The 23,085-nt window shown below is 43.6% G+C and overlaps 1 protein-coding gene across 1 annotated transcript in view; it reads right to left on the reverse strand.

The window, feature by feature from the left end:
- BRIX1 (biogenesis of ribosomes BRX1) overlaps nt 1-23,085 on the reverse strand; it is a 75,772-nt gene that overhangs the window by 25,422 nt on the left and 27,265 nt on the right. The window contains exons 4-7 of the mRNA XM_086960514.1: nt 13,546-13,616; nt 849-898; nt 629-702; nt 434-484 (exon numbers count right to left, since the gene is read on the reverse strand). Coding sequence (XP_086816640.1) covers nt 434-484; nt 629-702; nt 849-898; nt 13,546-13,616 — 246 coding nt within the window. The remainder of the gene's footprint in view (nt 1-433; nt 485-628; nt 703-848; nt 899-13,545; nt 13,617-23,085) is intronic.

Consider the following 23,085-nt stretch of genomic DNA (forward strand, 5'->3'; position numbering starts at 1 on the left):
GAAATGGTCTCCTGTGCTCACATCAATCCAATAAAACGAGTTTAGCATGCTGTAACACTCCCTGATGAGGTGCTCACGATCCTGGGGTTCTTCTCGTTGTTAAATGTGAAGAAGTTGAACTCAGAGACTGTAGACTTTTATATAAATACCTCTTTTGTTAAGGTAAAATCTGAAGCATGGAGTATACATGTACAAAGCCCAGGAGAAGGCATTCACATCCAACGGCTCTTTAGTGTCATCTCCCCAGCATTCCAGGAAGCTTCGGCCTGGAATCCAGAACCCACACGCATACTTACTTGTCACATTCACTGGACCACAGACCATAATAAAAATTAATTCTAAATGCTTTTTAAACTAAATGTTTTGAACATATCACTTACTAACTCAAAACATGCTTTGAACTATTAATAAAGATATGAGTAATCAAACCAACCTGAATAAAGAGCTCTTTCAAAAGAGCATAATGAGGCTCCTTATCAAAGATCTGTAAAAAGAGAAAAACATTTAATATAATAGAAACGCAAAACCTTCCTCTTCAATGCCTGAGCTGATATAACAACTCATTAACGTACCGTAACAAAATCATTTTACTGCTTAAAAGGTAACTTTGGCTGACCATAAAACTTACCGGGTCGAAAGACAAGAGTGGCCGAGATCCTTTCAGGCAGTTTCCAGTCATCTTCAGCTCTGCCAGGGTGTGAACTTGAGAAAACCATAAACTGAGCATAAGTCACTACTTTATGCAAGAAGGTTTATAAAATAATAAAAAATATATATAAATATACATACACACCCCATACATAGCACAACATCAGTTGAAAGCTGTAAAAACAGAAGTTTGTACTTACTATTTTGAACTAAGAATTTAGCTGATGGCCCTTGTGGGGAATTTGAAAACCTGGAAGAACAGAAACAAAGAATTATGGGTACATAGTATCTTAACCAATAATGAAGGTTTCAGAAAGAATACAAAAAAAGTCAAGCAGAATGATAATCCTGAAAAAGTTCTGTTAGTTTGTGAAAGAAAGGGGAAACATTTTATAGCAGAATTTCTTGGTTTTTGAAAAAATCTTAAGATTCAACGAATTCTCCTATGAACTCTTCTCTCAGCAGAATTCAAATCAATGCTTTAAGAATATGAAATATTTCACACTTCGAAACATTTCTGTAGCTACGTTAGTCTGCTCATTCCCCAAAGTTACCAAAACAGTAAACAAGCATTGACAAAGCTTATAGGGCTTGTATAGGGCTCAATTGATCCTTTCTCTCACCAATGACCCCAGCACCGCCAAAACCAACCTACACGAAGGAATGAAAGAAGTCGCCGAATGGATGAAACAAAGCCGTCTGAAACTGAACTCAGACAAAACAGAAGTCCTCATCTTAGGCACATCCCCCTCTGCTTGGGACGACTCCTGGTGGCCGGAAGCCCTCGGAAAAGCACCCATCCCGACAGACCACGCACGGAACCTAGGTGTCATCCTGGATTCTCCACTCTCAATGAACAGACAAGCCAGCGCCGTATCCTCTTCCTGCTTCAACATTCTTCGCATGCTCAGAAAAACATTTCGCTGGATCCCCTCCGAAACAAGGAAAACAGTCACCCATGCTCTGGTCACGAGCCGACTGGACTACGGAAACACCCTCTACGCAGGTACCACCGCTAAACTCCAGAAGAAACTCCAACGAATCCAAAACGCCTCAGCCAGACTCATATTAGACATCCCACGCAACGAACACATCACTGGTCACCTTAAAGACCTCCACTGGCTACCCGTCAACAAAAGAATCACTTTCCGACTGCTCACCCACGCACACAAATCACTCTACGACATCGGACCAGATTGCCTCAACTCTCGACTGTCCTTCTACACCCCCTCCCGCCAACTACGTTCTTCCAGCCAAGCCCTCGCCACTATACCTCGTATCAACAAGACCACCATGGGAGGCAGATCCTTTTCATACCTGCCTGCTAAAACATGGAACTCACTCCCCGCTTACCTTCGCCTCACCCAGAACCACCTAGAGTTCAGAAAGCAGCTTAAAACGTGGATATTTGACAAATAATCCTCCTCCCCTTCCTAAGCGCCTTGAAACCCTCTGGGTATGTAGTGCGCTATACAAATCTTTTTGACTTGACTTGACTGTATTTTGACTTTCCCAATGCTTTTTGTCGGTCATGTTTAAACATGCATTAATCTCGATTCTACTGCAGGCCCAGTGGGAGGTTGTGCATAATTCACTATGCATGTGAGGTCGCAGGACACCTTTTTAGGTCTCGCATGCGCTGCTCTGGCGAGACTTTTAGTAAGTGGGCTTCAAAAATCAGACCACATGTTTTTTGTGTGACCTACAGCGTGCTGTTAAGCGCACAGGCGCCATCTGGCTTTCCTCTCTCTTCCTAATTTAGCGCATCGCTCGTGGACACCCTTACAGCACGCACACACATCGCAAATCAGCATTAGTTATTGACTCCTGTACGGCTTATGGCTTTCCTCTCTTCCTCATTAAGCGCACCGCTCTGGTTTTTTTTCTTTCAGAGCGAGGCGCGCGCTTGTTCCCTTTTGTTTTTGACCTCTCTTGCACTGTACTCGATGTATGCAGATATTTCACGACGCGGCAGTTCAAGTCGACTACTGGTTTCCCCCACGCACCGCTAGACTGCCCGGTTTCTTTGCCAGGGTGCTCAAGGGTGTCTAGTCTCTAGTGCGGCCCCAGTCTCTGGGTCTTTTCTCTGGCGTTTCACATTCGACCTCTGCCGCGATGCAGGAGAACTTTCTTGCGGCCTTGCGCTGGCCGCTAACCTAGGCCCAGAGCGCTTTTACCTTGTGTGTCGCTTCAGCTTCCCAGCTTTGCTCAGAAAACAGATCTCTTCCCAGGCAATGTCTCCCTCAGAGTCTGCAACTGCACCATAGGGTTCTTTTGTAGTTTCACCCAGCTCCGGGGTGTTCGGTCCTGGTGGTTGTATCTCGCTTGGCCTATCCTATCCACTGAGGCCTCTGACTTCCGTGACATTGCCTCTCGCGGTCTGGGGTGGCGTCAGGAGTAACTGGGCCAGCCTCGCGGTGCCGATTCAGCAATTTAGCCCGCATTCTCCGCATTTCAATCTTCAGTATGGCAAGCCTGGAACATCATGTATTAGTTTCTGCCGTTGTTTTTCATCATTTTGTGCTCTTCGGGCAGTATTTTATAGAGTATTTCTCCCGAGCTGCTGGAGCCTTCATGAAGTGTGGCCATCACGCTTGTGCGCCACATAGTGCCCTCACTTATTTAGTTACATTTCATTGAGATCCCACATCATGATGAGACCCGCCAAAAATGTTGACATTTCTTTCTTCAGTGCCACAAGGAGTGCAACTAAATACAGAAAATTACTAAAATGTAGTGAGGTATTCGATTGCAATCGTCTTGCTATATCATTTTTAACAAGACAGTTAGGACAAGACTAATTAAAGATCTCTAGCATGATAAAAAATTGCTAACTCACTGGGTGAAAGACAAATAAAACATTTATGTTCTATGCTTATAGACAACTATCATTCGCTGTGGTCTCATTCGAGATAAAGACTGAAATTCTCCTGACGACCAACAGAGGGCCGCCCTAGACAATAGGTTGTCATCACTGCTGTTAGGACGGTTTTAGCATTGTCTAAGCTGTGATGTCTCCCCTGGAGTCCTGCCCACTCTAAGGGAGGTAACCCTCCACAACCCTGGTTTGTCTTGGGCAGACAGAAGCAGCAGAGCCCCCACATAATTAAACTCCAACCTACATTTCACACAAGAAATTGCACTCTGTAGGAAGTCCTTATGTTTGTTATCATAAAGAAATCAAATTGGTGTTACACCATGTTAACATATGTCTTTATTTGGATATAAAATAACATCCTTAAAAAGAGCACTAGCAACAATACACATTGTGAAAGCTAAAAACTGACATCAAATAATCAACGGTGGGTAGGTACAAGTTTTCCACATGGCATTCTGCAACTCTCTATTATAAACAGTCCACATGGCATTAAACTAACTTTAAAAGGTAAGGAGGTCGTTATACCGATGATTAGCAGTATTGGACTTGTAAACTAACCAACCGTTGACGAATAATTACAAGTTTTAAAAGTGGGTTCAGATAAAAATAGCAGCAACAGTTCAATATGTGTATTTCATTGTGTGATCGTGAGGGATTTCATAGTTAAAAGTCCAGTCCTGGTAATCAGCTGATTTTTTTCCATCTAATATGAGCACTGTATAAATCTGGTCAACAGTTACTGAATGTTCTATTATCTAAAGCTGTACAATATTTACATTTCGTTGTTTGCTTTTACATGCTCACATTTATTTGCTTCTAACGGTTGTCAACGTTTTTGTTACATAGCCTTTTGGTCCAAGACTTGGGCAATGTGAGGTTTTCAACAGCTGTGTGTAATAATTGTTTATTTTCCCTGAAACATTTTTCTCTATAAGCTTTTTCTGCAATCTTCCTTTTCTGGGCATTTTCGTTTTGGTGGGTGATGCTGTTCCGCTCATTTTGATGGTGACTTTGGGTGTCTTTTTCTTTGTCATATTTTATTCGTAGTAGTGTCATCCTCCGGTGGCAAGCCTCTACACCATAGAACTCAAGAAGCTCTTCAGTCATGAGGTCCAGCAAAGCAAATGGCGCCTGGGCTTGCGTTTGTTCATGTACAGAGTGTAGGAGGCCCAGCACTTCGTACTGAACACTTCCTGTGAAAAGGGGCAAAGGCTGATTTTCATAAAGTTATCCCCCCTTTTTCAGTGAGACAATGAGCGAAACAAGCATTTGCAATGCAATAGGTCTCGAATTTAAGCTATTGGCATTGTAAATAACAATGCCTTTTATTTAGGTTTTAGAAAACAGAACACAAATAAAAGGCATTGTCATTTACAATGCCAATAGCTCAAACTCGCGTAAATGCAAGAACTATTGCATTGCAAATGCTTGTTTCTTTTGAATTTACTGTTCCAAGATGATGGATGCGGATCTTGGGGCAGTAAAGAACAAAAAGTATATGAGATAAGCATTGGCAGATCCAATAGGCCTCGCCTTCTGGCTTTTCCAATGATTTTCCCAATGTTCATCAGCATTGGCAAAACGAAAAATACAATGGTAACCGCTGATGCCAAACAAAATTAGTAAAAAAAAAAAAAAAGAAAACTGCGCAATGAAGTACACATGCACAGGTGTTGTCACTCATGTGAATGTATGCAGTCTAATGCTTTAGTTGCAACCAGCATGATGACATATGCACATTTGTCACCACGCATAGGAACATACGAGTCATTAGGTTGAGATGGGCATTTTCTTCTTTCTGATTTACCGTTCCAAGATGGCACATGTCCATCTTTGACCGGCACATAAAAATAAAAATAAAAATATATGAACAGGTGCAAAAGCTCTTTCCTTAGAAATTTGAATTTAAAAACATTTATACAGCGCTCGCATACCCAGCGGTTTCATGGCGCTAAATGGGTGACCCAGCACTAATTGTAGATGTTGGACCCTTCAGAAAAACGAATTTAAAAAGAAAGTGGAAGGTGAGGGAGGAATGGTAGAGCAGGTACACCCGCCAAGCAGTTGGGAATATAAAAACATTGGCATAGCCATTGGGACCTTATACTGGTTTAGCCAGAGCTTGTGGCTTTGCCAATTTCTTTAAGGTATGTTGTAGAGCAGTGGTTCCCAAACTTTTGACTCCTGATGACCCCCATTAAGTCACCACTGGAAGCCGGGGACCCCCAAGCAATTTGTATGAGTTAAATTTCAAAATTAAAACAGTAATTCGAAAAATATACACACGTGTGCACACAAAACAAATACTCAAGGTACTAAAGATTTTGGGACCAGATGTACGACCATTTCATTTAGCGCCTCGCAATTGGCGAAACATTGCGAGTGGCAAATTGCGAGTCGCTAAATGAAATGTACAACAGTGTGTTAAACACGGTTTGGGATTCCCAATGGAAATTGCGAAGTTCATTAATATTAATGAGCCTCTCGCAATTTGCGAGCCCATTGGGAATGCCAGCCCTCCCACGGATGGTGGCCTGCTGGGCTCTGCAGGCCACCATGTCTCGGACTGCTTTTAAATAAAGCAGTTTAAAAAAAAATGCAGCCTGTTTACCATGACTTTAAAATAAAAAATAAAATGAAACGTTTTAGTTTCATTTTCTAAGGGCAGGCAGAGGTCCCTGGGACCACTGCATGCCCTTAAAAAATAATTTTGCATGCATTTGCAAAGGGGGAGGGGTCCCCTGTGGCCCCTTTCCCATTTGCGAATGCATTACCATCTACTTGAAGTAGGTGGTAATTGCGACTGTTTTGCGACCGCAAAACATTTGTACATGGTTTTGAGACTCCCTATTTGGAAGGGAATGCCCCTTCCAAACAGCAAGTTGCAAAACCTATTTAGCGAGTCGCAAACAAATTGCGACTCGCGAAATAGGCTATGTACATGGCTCAATAGGTTTTTGCATGCATAAAAGGGTTCGCGAACCCGTTCGCGCATAGAAAAACAGATTGTACTTAGTATTTTGTATTAAAGTAATAGCCCCTCTGTCACATGTATTTCAATTGTTTTATAGCATCTCTCATACCATTATAGGATGTCAGTGCACTTTACATCACACACATATAGAGACATTGAATCATACATGTAAATCAGTGTGTATATAAAATGTTTAAAGAGTGCTTAGTCTGGAAAAGCACAAACTCAGGATTCAGAACATAACACAGTGGCTAGCACTGACTTTAACATTAAAAATGCATTTCCACCCAAATAAATATTTTAGCAGCATCAGGATAATGAATAACTGGGAAAAAATATAAGTTAATTACTGGTACCATGCAGTTTGCAAGCAGCTCTGATGACAGTTTATAGGTCCCTATGCTAGATTAGGATTGTCACTTATGAAGTGCACAGAAACAAAAGAATTTCTGTGACAAAAGCAGTAACCACGTACCTATGCACATAAAATACTGCTTTTTAAGATGCATGATACACGTTCTTTGCAGTAGGCACATTAACCCTCTGTGCTACATTAGTTCAATCAAAGCTGCCACTGAACATAACTCTCCTCAGCTCCAGCAGGTACATTAATCACTGGAATTCTCTTGACACTTTTATTGTTGCTGGAAGGCTGCTAATTATACAAGAAACGTTTCTGTGCTTTTAAAACTGTTGCCTACGGACCCCCACCCCTGGGGGTCCGCGGACCACAGTTTGGGAAACACGGTTGTAGAGCATTGTGGCTAATGTGCATCATGTTGCAAAGTTATAATAAAACAACACACATCCATGCTCTTGGCTGTTAGATCCAAAAGTGCCAACTATAAATGGGCTATGCCATGCTGTCTGAAGATCATTTTCACAGGATGTGGCCGAGTTTGGACTGCCTACTTACATATACAATAACAGAAGCTGGAGGCAGAGGATGAACCGCAGTCTGAAAACTATTTAATGGTAAAATAAAACTTAATTGTGCTCATCTCCAAAAGCATGTTCAGAGTCAGGCAACAATGATTTTGCAACTGCAGATAAACAAGGAAGAGGACCACTGCAGAATGATATAACACTTTAGAAGCGATGCAATGCCAGACCGAATAGAGGTGCACCCAGAACATGGCATCATTTGCATTCGCGCCCCAAAGACCCTTTCTTCAAAGTGATGGGAAGCGCTTTAAAACCAGGTGAGGAGGGGGCTGGTCTGAGTGTGAATGCACAACAGATGGCTGGGACCGAACTTGCCAGGTTGGCGACCGGAAATAAGTGACTTGGGAGGAGGGTGGGTCTCTACTGAGACAGCAGCCTGTCTGTGTATAGCATGTGCACCAGAGCAAGGAAAGCTCGCTGCCGAATTTACGCCCCACTCCCAGCTTCAAAACAAGATGAAAACAGATAGAAAGGTACACAAAGCAGCTTCTGATTAGGAAAGCAAACCACATGAATACCTTCTCAGCAGAGCAATACTAGTCACAGACACCGATATATTTTCAAGTAACTGTTTTCCTCAAAAACCCAATTTTCAATGTTTTATTTGTTCTGGGAAACAATAAACCAGAAAAAGAAGCCGTAAATCAACTGTTTGTTTAGCGTCCGAAGAAGTTTGGCAAGCGCAGTAGTTTATCGTTGGGTAGCTTTGTGTGCGTGTTTAAAATGTCCAGGAAGCATTCAAAACAAGGAGGCATGTCTGGCGAGAGATGTGCGCGCGATGCAAGGGTGCCCACGAGTGATGCGCTTAATGAGCCATGACGAGAGAAGAAAGCCATATGGCGCCTGTGCGCGTAACCGCACGCTTTAGGCCACACAAAAAGCATGCAGTCAGCTATTTGAAGCCCCCTTACGAAGTCTCGCCAGAGCAGCGCATGCGCACTGCCTCAGGCGAGTCCTAATCACCCAAAAAGCTGAGTGGTGGGAATGTGAATAGAGAAGCAGCACAAAAGGAAGAAAACACATGCACTCTTATGTAGTGATGAAAGAAAACAAAAAACAAGTTTCTAGACGTGGAGCAAATGAAGTATGCTCCACGGAGGGACAAACGCATTAAGAGTAAAGAAATCCATTGAATTAAAAACAAGCACGAGACTGACAAATAAGTCAACCATTTGTAAGCAACTGGCCGACCTAAAGCTCACTTCAAGTATTGAAATTATACAGAATAGTTTTTCAACAACAGACAAGTAAAGGCAGCCTTTAGGTGAGACCGAACAAGACCACAGTATCTGCATAACCCAGATTGAAACTCCTGCCCTACACAGACGGTACTTTAAGCCTGTGTCATTTAGTGATAGCCAGTCTATAAAGTCTTGCAACAAAAATAACACTTTGTAATAAATACAATTAGGGTCCAATACCAAATGCAACGAGAAACAGGCAAACTACAAAGAGATCCGTCAACCAAGATAATACTGTTTTTTTTGGGGTTGACTTATAACCAGGTCCAACAACCGCAATATGGACTGTAGCAGGCAAAGAGCGATTGCTGGGTTTGTGCCTTGCTGGTTAAGGAAGGCATGCAAGTGGTATGCTTCATGAATGTATTGGACTCTGCTGTTTTCAATAGTTTGTCGCTTGTCCAAAGTAAGTTCAGTCTTGATAGCATATTGATGTACTTGTCCGATCATGGTATCAAATCAGTCATCTAAAAGTACTCTTCCCTCCATCCTAGACGAGGCCATCCTAGACGAGGCCATCGTCAACGCCGTAAACAGCCGTCGTAGACTAGCAGTCATAGACGAGCCCATCGTAGACGACGAGGCAGTCTTCGACGAGGCAGTCTTCGACGAGGCAGTCTTCGACGAGGCAGTCTTCGACAAGCTATCGTAGACAAGCCATAGGGTACGAGGCTATCGTCGATGCCGTAAACAGGCCGTCGTCGACGCTGCCGCTGTCCTCGTCGATGCTGTCCTCGTCGACGCTGCCGTCGTAGAGGACCCAATGTAGACGAGCCATTGTAGACGAGGCCATCGTAGACGAGGCCATCGTAGACGAGGCCATCGTAGACGAGGCCATCGTAGACGAGGCCATCGTAGACGAGGCCATCGTAGACGAGGCCATCGTAGACGAGGCCATCGTAGACGAGGCCATCATAGACGAGGCCATCGTAGACGAGGCCATCGTAGACTAGGCCATCGTAGACTAGGCCATCGTAGACTAGGCCATCGTAGACTAGGCCATCGTAGACTAGGCCATCGTCGACGCCATAAACAGGCCGCCGTAGACGAGCAGTCAGACTAGGCCGTCGACGCCGTTGTAGACGAGCCGTCATAGACGAGACCATCATAGACGAGGCCATCGTAGACTAAGAGGTTTTTTCGTCGATGATCCTGTTGACGATGTTGGCTTCTTAGTCTTTACCTCAGGAGGTATAGAAGACGCCTTTCTGAAGGGTCCTATGACCAGAGGAGGTAACTTTGACGGCTCAGAAGTCTTTTTTTTTTTTTACATGATTTTTCTCCAAAAGCAAGTCCTTTACTCTCCTTTTCCACAGAGTGAGGAGATTTTGAAGGCCCAGAAGACCCATGAGTGGTCTTTTTGAGGGCCTTCTCAGGAAGTTCACCTGAGGAATAAGTCTGAGGAGATTCTCTTCTCTTTTGAGGTCTCCTAGACGTTGAGGACAACGCCTCATGGTCACTGGAGAAAATAAAACCTCCTTTCTGGTCTTCGTGTTTGACACCATATTAAAAGTCGCCCTTCACGACCTCTCAAAACTTACTTGAGAAAGTGCGATATATCTTGCAGTCTTTGGCCTGCGTGTGAGGATCAGAGCAACCTCTTGAAACAAGTTGCACAGGCTCTTAAAAAACTCTTTTCTTCTCCTTACCAGACCTTCTTTCAAGAATGTATTTGAAGATAATCCATAGTAGAAAAGAATCCTTGACAACCAAGTTATTTAATGAAGTGAAAAAACACAGAATCTGAGCAGAGCTCAGAGGAGACTCCCTTAGCACAACGTGCGGTAGAAAATCTGAGGGACTGAGGCTCCTGCCAGGAAAGTTCTAGTGGGAGGTGATAGCTGATTGGCTCTTCTCTAGAGTTTGGTCCTTTTTACAAAAGGACATGGATATGTTACTAAGGTGAGGCCTTTAGGCCTACTATTCTCTATGTATGTCTATAAGACATTACTTTTCTATGTACCGGAGACTCCCGTCTCGACGGCGGGGAATGATTCAGGCATGTGAATCTATGAAAGACACCCATAATACTGGATAACACTCGTTTGCTTCGTAGACCGGTAAAGGCTGTAGCTTTATCACTCCAGAAAAGCAAAGTTGATTGGAAAGAAAATTAAATATACATCAGCATACTTACACTTTAACACACTACAAAGAGTCAGTTTTGATTTTAATGCCATCACAAACAGAATTTTCTCTCAACATTTAAATCAGTGGTATGCAATCCTACGTGTCTTGGTCACAGATATTGGTCTCTCGAATGTGATCAACAAGCAGTGGTAAGGAAACTTGAGAGGTCCTGCATACAAGATGCATGGGGGAGGGTGGCTCCCAGCTCAGCACCCAGTCAGGAGCGCTCAGGCCAGGCGGCCCGCTGCAGTCCGTGTACAGTGTTGGTAGGGGCCCCCTTGAGTTTGCACCCCCAACTGCGGGGTGGGGTGTATTTCTAAGTCACCGGTCGCATGCACCCCAACATTCACAGAGGCGCACACGAACATTGGCACAAATTATACTAATGAAAACAGCATTATTCATTCACACGTGCTCATACAACCGGACATTCAAAGGCTTGTGCGCTGTCACTCACAGAAATGCACTCACTCACTTCTCACACACGTACAAGCACAAGCATATGCACTAACTCACACATACACTTCACAGTCCCGCCCTGACCAAGCCCAAGTCACCCCTGCTCCCTGCAGAAGGGGAGCTAAGCCGTACATTGAGTAGAGAGCTCGAGACACCCCTCTGAACACCTCCACGCACCCGGGCGCCCTCCCTCCCGCAAAATCCATCCTCACTCGGCAGAGCTGAACAAAGATACAGCTGTGTCTTGAGGGGAGGGAGGGAATCCCCGGTCCTCTCCGTGAACCCCTGCGCCTGAACGCCTAGCTGAGACCTAAAAAAAAGCACACGAAGCAGGACACACATGATCGATTTGTCTGAATTCGGTGAAATGCTCTTTGCACCGTAATGTTTGCACTAGTGCAAAAATAAACACAAAGCTTTTTGACAATGTTTCGCTTTCCATGTAATATTAAATAGCACAAACAGAAGCACTATATATTACTGAAAGAATTTGCATGAGCGCAAAAATTAGGCAAACATTTTCAGTAATTGTGATGTATTTGTATAAGGAATAACCCTGACACATTATCTTCACTTATAAAATACGAAAGCTGAAACTGTAATGAAGAGAACACATTGCACCATTCGCATTTATAATAAAGATTTTCAATAAAGCAAATATGTTCGGTAATTCGGTAATTAATGTTACTGCGCACATAGCCTTATTTTTTAGCTTAACTGCCTCATTTATTCTGTAATGGCTTCAGTGTCAGGCTGGCATCGGAGCAGAAACCTTTTGACGAAATATGAACTGGGCATAAATCTGCTTCGCCAACCCTAGTACACGTGCGTCAAAAACTGTGCAAAAAAGCATGTGGTGCGTTTTTCACACGCCCACTTTGTGTAACCCGGTCTCGTGCTCTCAGCAGCATTCCCCAAGCACAAATGTCACAGCGGTCCAGCACCCACCCCGGTTCTTTTCACACTGCGGACCACACAATTCCCCTACCCACCCCACAGCCCCAGTTCACATTAAGCTCTCTTGCCAGGGGCATCTTGTAGGCAGTGGCTCCCTGAGATAGTGTCTTGTGACAGCTACGTCATCCATTGAACATTTAAATGTTGTTAACTAAGTGAGTTATGTCCTTTAAAATATGTTTGGCACTATACACAAGGCAATCAGAATTATGAGTCAATGCAGTGCCAGGTTGATGTGGCATGGTTAACTACATTATTATGCAGGCATCAATTGCAGGCATGCCGTAAATGACGGCCCCTCTTTGCCGAGCCCATTAGAGCCCGCTCTGATATCAAAGCTGGAGCCTCATGTGTGAGGCCTCAACAACCTCTGCAGCAAACACCAGGAAGAGGCTGAAGGTGGGAGGGCGGGGAGATACTCTCCCCTGCAACAGTGTCTGCCGGCAGACGCTAGAAGCGAGAGCTCGGCCGGGGTGGGTGGGGGGCACCCAAATACACTCCTTTCCATTGGGAAGCCAGCATTTATCATCTGCGAGACCTAAAAAGTGAACCAGCTTACTGACACCTTAGATTTCTAAACATGGTTCATTTAAAGGACATGAAAAATAAGGCATTTCATGAACTACACAATTTTGATTAGACACAGAAGAGGATAGACACCATTTTAACTAATGAAAATTATTATTTTTTTAATCTATAGCATTCTTTCGTAGGTATGTAAATAAATGCGCTTATTCCTCTGGTCAGAAGGACAACTAAGTCATAGTCCAAATGATAGGTAGGCATAACTTAATGTCCCATTTGCCATCTTTTGCATTGTATAACAGAGAAAATCAAAGCATCCATAAACAGAAAACTTCTGAGATTCAGCAAGACTGGTTTGGAGAAGGACGAATATTCCATGTAATTAACTGCAAATTAGACTTCAAAGGGAAAAATACTCATTCATATTTGCTAACGGAATATCTCTAAAATCTGACTGACTGACTATCTCTAAAATCAAATGGAAATCCAGTATCAACATTAAAATTCACAGATTTCTTCATAGACAGTACACTTCTGTTAATAAATAAAAAGTATTAATTCGGCACGATCACAGCATGCAAGTACAGGCACTTAAGAGCACAACACATCAGAAGCCTTGGGAAAGTCACTGTAAACAAAGGGGACACGTTTACAAGGAGAATGCAACAAACCACATCATGCGCTAATGAGCATTGTGCTCTGAGCTATACTGAGACAACACCTGGACTGGATTTATAAGATGCACCATTCATGGATGCATTTACTAAATTTACATACAAACTACCTACCATGCATAGAGGTCCTGTTTTTTCTTGGCTTCAAAATAAATGCATTTGTTACAGTTTTTCATTTCACAGACCTACGAAGTAATGTAGAAAAAAAAGACTATAATTAAAAACGATTGGAACTCTGTGTATAGATTGCAACAGACTAGCCAAAAGGGTAGCTTAACACTATTACAATATTACATTGAAAATTAAACAGAAATCTCAAAAATGTTCTAAAGACCAGCATTTAATCATTTCAGAAAAACTAGAACAATAGCATTTACGGAACTGGCAGGAGCCTACAGGCATATAGCTCCAGAAAGTGACCTCTCAGATCATTTAACTTTTGTAAATCTGAGTAGCTAAGAGCTTCTAGACAGCACCTCTCCCAGAGACAAACGAGTATCACAGACAGAAAGTTCCAACTTAAAGACAGAAGCCTTAATCACAAATTTGCAGAAATCTGATGGGTGATCATACAGCGCCTGCCATTGCTGCAAAATAGACCAACGCCTCGAGAAGAACCTAGTATTAAATGGCATTTTACAGCATGAAATATACTATTCAAATAATGTTTCACTTCAGTTTTCAGTTGCTATAAGTATTGTAATTCATTAAGGATTTGGAAAGAGTTTGTAACAAGAAGTGCGAAAAGAAAGGGGAAGAGAGTGTACATTACTTCATGAGGTCAACATTTCACCCATCACCCCTACTTATGACCGCTTAATCTGTTATGCTTTTCCAAATGAAACCTTTTTGTCTGCATAATGCTGGGAGTATTTTTACTTTAAAACAATTTCATTTTTAGAAAGAATAGTTCTGCCAACTCGAGTACAAGAATAACTTCTGCCTCCAATTTCTAAAGTGCTTTGCTTGCTAAAATGCGTGAACCTTTTAACAGGACAACATTTATATTTCTCAATATCATCTTTTATCCTTCTTGAGAAAATTACCAAACTTAGCTCTTTCGCTACTAGGCCTTTTCCACCTAGAATGTCAAACCTTTCTTTGGCTATTTGGCAGACAGCTATTGTTAAGGGCCGAGATGGGAGTCGCCCTGCCACCTTGGGGAAGTAGAACAAGCATTTGACTTAGGAGCAGGGCGGGCAGAGAGCGTTCATGAAACTACCACCTGAGGGCAGCAGAGGGAAACAAACCTCTCAATGAATGTCTAATACCTTCCATAAGTGGGAAGCATGTCTGTGTGTATTTATTTTAGGTTCCCTGCTGTCTGGTAGCAGACTTGGCCTAGTGGCACTAGAGCGCTTCACAAGAGAGCACGATGTGTGTTCCGGACAACAAATAGAAGCAAAGTAGATGGCAGCTTATGTCCGCATAGGAACAGTGACAGAAATAATTACTTTAGAAGATAATGAAGGGGTCATCAAGCAGCAAAACAAAACAAGCCCGGGAGTGGGGCGTGCCTGCACAGTCTGCTCATTTTCAAGACTGCACTTATGCTTGTGGCGCGCCTCTGCTCACTCCCACAAGGTGGGTGCCACAAGCACAAGTGTATGCCTGAAAATAAGCGGAGCGATAGCTAAAGTCCCTCCTATGCAACACATGCGCGCTGCGTAGGCGAGACCTAAAAAGTGTGAGAAGGAACACCGAGCAGCGAGCAATAAATTGTGCTTGCTGCTCAGTGACCCAGCAGTGTGAATCAGAGGTCTTTTTATGGAGGGGGTGGGGTATGATGGCCCTTGGTCTTGCACATGCGTTAGCTGGGCAAATATTTCTTGGACCTGGGGGCATAAATCAGGAAAGTGACGACACACTGGTGGGTGTTACTGCAGAGAAGAGTTTTACTTTGGCCTTTATTCACATGGCCCACGGAGAAGTCGGAACAGAACCACTTAGCTCAAGAGCTGGGGGAATGGCAGGCCATCTGAGACAATGTAGAAGTGGGTGCGTCAGTGGTCTCTGCCTCTACCACCAAGACACGGCAACTCATGTTTATTTTCCCATGATAGGTGGGGTGGAAATTCAGGAGGAGTCCATCAGCTTCTAGGATTAGTTTGTGCCACTACAATCCAGTCAGGAGGCCCAGGGAGAACTTTATGTAGGTGAGTTTTTGTCTGAAGTTGTTTTGGCCTGTTCACCCTGCCTTCCCTTGGGTCCTACAGTAGCCTCATTGCACACATGGCATGTTCTAGCAGAGCAGCTCCCAAACTTCTTTGACTAGCGGCTCCCTTGACCTATTGCCCATTGTCCGCCATTTTGTTCCTTTTTTAGCATGGGGGAGGATGGGATGGGGGTGTGTGTGGGGGGGAGAAAATGTAAGCGCGGCCTTGGGAGTACTCCCATTTACTCCCATAAAATATTAGCAATGAATACGATGGAGGTATTCTAACCAGATGACAAGAGCATTGCTCTTTATTTTTTCAGAACCAAACAGTGAAAAGTAGCAGCACTCCGTCTGCTTTCATACCTAATTTATTCATAATTTACAAGGAGGCTGTTTAATAATCTTTACTACAGGGCTGGGATTGTCTCTCCAATAGACGAGCTTTTCCTTATGGTAATGTGACACAAAGGTGTTGACAATATCTCATTTGTCTGATTCTGCCTTTTCTGTTAACTCTTCAAACCTTGGTAAAAATTCCTGCTTTACCAAACAGATGCCCAGTGCGAATACGCAGTATTGGCTGCTCTGCGATAAAAAAAAATTAGGCCTAGACAGTTCCTTATTTATCGGTTAATTTGCAAGGATTATTCTGTAACTGGTCTCAACTCTTTTGCATGTGTCTTAAATAGGCCAGTTTGTATGGCTGCAGTTTCTGTTTGGACCCTTCTAAAGTCTTAATCTGAAATGACTATTATTAATCGATTTCGAAGCTGCTAAAATACTGTCTAGTGTCTTTTGCATTAGTACCATCGTTTTAAGTATGGTTCCTAAGGAAGCATCTTCCCCATTTGTAGCTTTCAACATTTCAGGGTCAGTTTGTGTGTAGTCACCCACCACTAAATATTTAATTGCAGTCTTGAAGGTCATTAGTTCTCCGAAACACATGAGTAGACTATATAATGCCAGCTCTCTATTTAGGGAAAAGGTATCTGATAAGAGTGATAACCGTGAGTTTTTACTGAAAGACTCCCACATATTCTACCCCAGAGGAGTTAGAAACCTCCAAGGCTGACTTTCCAGGATTATTTGCAGTTTCTGAAAAAGTTTTTGTTTGGTGCTGGTTTTAAAATGTTTATTAACACATAACTTTAAGTCAGCTAATACAGAGCAAGAACAAGCTGCTTTTCCATTACTACCAGTGGAAGCTATATAGTAATTGAGCGATGGGCTTGTAATGAGCACGTTTGAGATTGCTTTGCTGGTCATAAAGCCTTGTAGGCTAAACATGCAATTGTAAGTAATGGGAGAAAGGTTGCCACCTAGTGGCCACAGGATGGAATGCAATAAACATTTACATTTATAGTGATTGGAATGAAAGAGGATCGCACAAACACGGTCCTCTGAGGAGAAGCACGACTTTTACAATTCAGTGCTTGGTGGGCGCACTTTGACGGCGTACAGGGATGTCGAGGTTCATAAATTCAGAACCACTGATCTAGCAGTATATAAGCTTAAGTTGAGCTCCCTTTATAAGGATATCCTCTGCATTTCTTCCTGCCGGGCCATCCCATCAACTCTCTGACCCTCAACCCTTGCCGCCATTGGTCACGGAGTCACCGCAATTGAAGGTGCAGGCATCGCTCAGACTCTTGCAGGGGGTGGACGTTGGCGGCCACCAGCCAACGATTTCTGCGCAGCCGCACCTTTTTCTGACACGCACGTGTGTATTTGAGTGCATATTAATTTTGATCCGGTAAGAATAGCAATTACACAAAACGAAAGGATCGAAAACGCACTCAAATACAAATATGAAATTGTGCTGTCTCTCTTGACTTTAAAGGGCCGGAGCTCGTGCGCCTTACCCTGCTGTCCACTCCAAGGTCCACTCTTCAATTAATGTTCTAAAAAAAGATTTTTTTAAACACGTCACTGAGTAATAAAAGAATCATTGGCATAGCATCTCGCCTTTAGGACCTTATAAGTGTTTAGCCATGCAACAGTTGATGTTGTTGCACCAAGGATATTGTGCTGGATAACTAAACACTTATTAGGTTCCAAAGGCGAAACCTTTAGGCTATGCCAATCCTTGTTTCGGATAAGCTCTTGAGGTAGGATGGTATCTGTGAGCGATGCCTTAGTTAGCATCCTCTGAACCTTCCATGAGTGCACGTGGTCACTGTGGGTGGATTGTGGGTGTCCCCAACAATGCAGCGCTGGTGACACAGCAACAGGGATGGGGGTGGGTAGGCAATGAAATACAGATAAAAGCTGAGAGAGCAAGTTCTCTCATATGTGACGATCAACTGTTCTGGAGATTTTGAAAAACAAACCAAATGGTAGCATGGGTTTTCTCTACACGTCCTATTAATAGCGACTGCTTGCCTTTACTCGCCTAGCAATGCATAAGGTCACCTAAGTTCCAGCTTTTCACCAGCTTCACGATGATTGCCAGGAAGTGGGATAGGGCCAGAGAGCTGCACAAACAGCATCGGCGCTGACAGCTACAGTACATTATGCATTGGAAGGATTCTCTCAGAAGGTGAATGAAACCTCTGAAGATGACAGATCCATCCATTCCAATTATAGCAGCACCCTGTGGAGCTCTGGAGAGTGCTGCGCACGTGGACTCAGCGAATCCTTCCTCTACGTGACCCTTCGCTCACGCATTTCCTTCCCAGCATCCCACTTTAACGAAGCCAGATGCGACACTGGTGGATCCGTGCAAACACAATTCAAATCTAACCGTCTCCTGTTCCATGTTTTAAAACAGCCTACGGCGAGAAACGCATATTTAAAATTTGAATAAAAACATTCTTAATAAAACATGACTTTGCAGTTCATTCTTTTAAAATCTCAAGCTAGTCAGGGTGGACGCACAGCGTTGAAGGAGACCGTGCTAGCAGAAATATTGTTTCTCGACACATGATTCCGGGAAAGCGCAGAGAATCCGAAAGAAACATGATTTTAATTGCTTGTCCTAAAGTTAATACAAACACCTCAAGACAATCGGATACGGGGGGGAAGAGTGGCCCAATTAAATGTGCGCGCTCCTCTGCAAAACCTGCATAGCTAACTCTGAAATACTGCCGGTGTGAACACGCATCTGGTGTGTGCAGTAAAACAAGCAGAGATTCCATACACTTCTTAGAAAAGTATAAACTGAACATAATCTTTTGATGTGTTTTTGCTGGATACATTAAACATGTCATTGAGAGATTAGATGGCATCTTTGCAACGTAGGGTGTTCCTGCGATAGGTGAAAGCCCTGCAACCTTGGAGACCCACGACGACCAAGTTACCTCAATGGACCAACAGAAGATCAAGTACTGAGGAATAAACCTGTATAAAAGACTTTGATTGTGAACGGAAAATGAAGGCCTATGCAGACAAGCGCCAACATGCAAAATATATTATTACTTTCACTAGAGGAGATCGAGTGCTTGTTCATCAATCTAGAAAATAACAACATGATGATGTCTTCAATGCTGAGCCCTTTCATATTGTGAGCAGCAAAGGACACCTAGTGACTGCCCAATGTCCTGGGATGTCCATCATGCAAGATTCTTTGCATTTCTGACATGTGGCTTATCACTCACCAATGTCAATGTAGAGACTGGGTCTAAAAGGACAAGTGAAAAAACCCAGACTGCAGTTGTTCCTATATTGCAAACACAGATCACAGACACTTCTACTGCCAGTCCCCAGTTTCCGAAACACAAATCGGGCAATGTGATCAGAGCGCCACAGACTCATTGAAGAGCTATGAATTAATGTATGTATAATATATATATATACATACATACACACACACACACATATACATATATACACACACATATATACATACACAATTTTTTCTATTTAACAGAGGGGAAGATGTAGAGTCGCGTGAGTTAGCAATGACGGAACTCTTTTGTATCCTGATGGACTCTGTAGAAATGAAACGTAAGTGTTAGAGCGGTTTAGAATGTTGAGCTTGTGGTTACACACAGATGAATAAAAACGTGTAATACTAACCCCTTCGCTGCTCATGACGAGCTCAGCTTGTCATGCAGTACACTGGTCTTGTGCTTATGACGAGCTGAGCTCGTCATGAACAATGGGGATCATGCATATGCAGCACAGGAAAGGAAAACCTCTAGCAGCCAAGGTGCTAAGCTCCGTGTTTGGCGAGGTCATTGGCTTGTACCCAAGCTAGGGAGGACGCTACAAGATGGTTGCACCTCTGCATCATTTTGAGCCCATTTGTGAGAAACAAGCGCATTGCTTAGCCAATCCTTGGCCTTGGGAGGTGGGCCTTGCATCCAGTAGAGGGCTAGTCATTTTCTAGGTTCAAAAGAAAACCCAAAGTGTTGGGTATAGAGACCTAGTCCACAGGCTAAAGGCTCTTGACTCGTTCAAGTAAGAGAAGCGCCTTAGAGAAAGAAAAAAAAATGTCTTTCTTGAGTCCCCTCACTCACCAGGGTTTCCCCACGGTGACATGCTTCATCATTGGGGCCATCCCAGTCCTCTACGAACTGAGGTGTGCTGCGACCTGCAGAGTTACGTAGGAGCACTTGTAGGTAGACAATGTGTATTGCAATTTTTTGGGGGAGTGGATGAAAGTGATTAAAAATACCTTGCTAGTGGGCATCAACAAATTTTATTCCTGCTCCTAGGTTGGTATGTCTAAAAAGGAGGATTCCCTGTGGAACCTAACTATAAAGAGTTGGGCCGCAGTGTGAGATCAACATGTTTCAAGTTTCCCCTAGCTCTTCCTCAGGACCACAGAGGGACCCAGCCCTGTGTATGCCAGAAGCTTTGTGCTGGGAGCAGCCAAGGCCTGGAATGCCTTGTCCCTGGCTCTTAGAAGGGTGACGGATTTCTTGGCCTTTAGGAGAGGCCTTAAGACCTGGCGGTTTACTCTCCAATCTCTACATGGCCTTAGCTTTGGAGCATTACTTAGCGCCAGGACACCTACAGGTAACAGTGCGCTGTATAAATTTCAAAAATACATAAAATAAATTAATTCAATAGAAGATTCAACAATCTTTTCCATGGTGTGAAAAACATCACCCCAGTAAGTCCTAACAGCATGGCACTCACAGGCCAAATGGAAGAAACTAGCGGGGTCACATGGACATCTAGTGCATTTTGCAGGTTTTCTTGAATCTAGTCTCTGTACGTATACAGGGAGCAGTATAATCTATAAAGGAATTTGAAGCGAAGGAGCTTGTGCAATAATTGATGGATATCAGTTTAGTTTGGACACAGCAATATTTGCCGGTTTCTAGGGAACTCTCGCAGTCAATATCTAGCCACCATTTTTCCCAGGCACTATGATCTTTGTATGTATGTATCTCTGTATACAGGTTGTATAGTATAGAGACGGAGTCTTGCAGTTCTGTTTTTTGTATCAATTTGGTAAGAGAGTGAAGTCTGGAGATTCGTTTAGGAAGTTAGGCCAAGTCGATATTGTCGCGTGGCGCAGGCACATGCAATCAAATGTAGCTAGAGGTGCACAAGTCTGATTCCCCCTAAAGGGATCAAGAGTGAAGAACGTAACGCCCACAAACCGCTGCCCTACATGCAACAGTCCAGCATTCTGTAGTCTGATATTCACACTCTTTTCTAAAGTTTGGGGAAAATATGGGTTATTCAGGAGAGAGAGATTGGAGAGCATGGTTGTGCAAGTCCAGCTTGGGTAGCCAAGTGCAAAAGAGACCGGAGTGAGATGCAGACCACTTGTACGAAATGTATTGGTTTCAGCAGAGGTTATAGCAGTGCGGTGTTCCCAGTCAGCACCTTGTCTTTTTCTATAGGAACATGGAAGCATCACCCGTGGGGGCATAGTAAAATGCAATACAGCATGATTGTGCAGCAGGGAAGTAGTATTCTACATCTAGGACCGCAAAGCCTCTCCCAATCATAGGGTAATGTCAATGGCTCCTATTTTAGACTTGGGTTGCGTCCTGACCAGAGTCTGGTTAGCAAGTATCTTAACTGGTGAAAAAAGGCTTGGTTTAGTGGAATTGGGAAGTTATGAAATTGATACACCAATTTTGGTAGGACTAACATTTTAATAAGGGCTATTTTGCCTGCCTTTGAAAGAGGAAGCCATATCCATCTCTCAACTGGTAACCTAGCAACGTCCAGGCCATAGTTGCCTAGAGTTATTTGGGATCTGTCTGTTCAGCATGATCCCCAGGTAGCAGACCGAGCCATCACACCAAGGTAGTAAAAAGGCTATAGTTGGTTTATGAGATGCATAGGTCATAGTTAACATTTCAGATTAGGACCAGTTGCCTAGTACTCCAACATATCTCTGTACTCTTATTTCAGCCATGAATGGAGTAAGGTATGCTTCTAGGTTTTTGATATAATATCAGTACAGAGCGACAGCAACACAGGCTTTTTTGGAAATATAAGTCCACTGCGTGAATGTTTGAGGAGAAAGGTCACAAGAGGCTCCATGGCCAAAGCAAACAGGGGGAGGAGACAAGGGGCAGCCCTGTTGAGTTCCCCTACAAATCAGGAATGGATCAGATAGACAACTGTTGATGCAGATGCTAATTGAATGGCACTTATACAGCAATATGATGCAGCATAACCGCAAAGAAGGTGCACACGTTGTTAGATGTAGTCCTATCCGGGATAAATCCTGACTGTTCAGGTACGATCAGACTAGTTATCGAAAGGAGCCATCAAATTTGCTTTGACACGTGCCAATATCTTATTATCTAAATTGAGAGGGGACTGCCAATGCTACCCTTCCTTAACCTGGCTTCAAAAAAAGCAGTACCAATTGCCTTCCTAGGCAGAGGGGACTTCACTGACCTCCAGAGTCAATTGTAGTGACAGTAACAGTTTGAACGCTTTTTAAAATTTAGCTGTGGGGTCATCAATGCCAGAGGGCCCCCCTCTCCCCCAGCCAGTCCATCAATGTCTTGGTTTCTTGTTCAGTTATGGGCTCAAGAAGGAACTCCCTGGAGCCAACCTCTATCCAAGCAAAGGCAATATCTTTCATGTAATGGTGCATTTCAGAGGCCGTATTGAGGGTCCTGCTGGCATACAGGCTTGAATAGTAGAATCTCGACAAGTGGAGGACTTTGACCTAACCCCCCCCCAATTGTTTGCCAAGTGTCGAACGTCTGAGAGTGGATAGTTTCATTATTGTGTGCTCTTTTCATCAACCACGCTGGATTTCTACTTAGTACAGTGGTTCCCAAACTTTTTTGACCTGTGGCTCCCTTGACAGGGTTGGCAGTTGGGCGTGGCTCCCCACCATTTTTTTGCCGGCGGGTCAGGCAGCGCACGGAGCCGCAGCACCCCTGGCTTCTCATCACGGCGCACCGGGGTGCCGCGGCGCACACTTTGGGAACCGCTGTATATAGTCCACGTCAGCTATTGGCTCATTCCACTGTGAGTGACAGCATTCTGTTCTTTCACAAGGAACACACCCGCACACAAAGTAGTCTTTCATTGTCAGGGTGTCAATGTCTCCTATTTGAGGCCAG

The sequence above is a fragment of the Lissotriton vulgaris genome, chromosome 3_1 (assembly GCF_964263255.1).
Source record: "Lissotriton vulgaris chromosome 3_1, aLisVul1.2, whole genome shotgun sequence".
Taxonomy (NCBI): Eukaryota; Metazoa; Chordata; class Amphibia; order Caudata; family Salamandridae; genus Lissotriton; species Lissotriton vulgaris.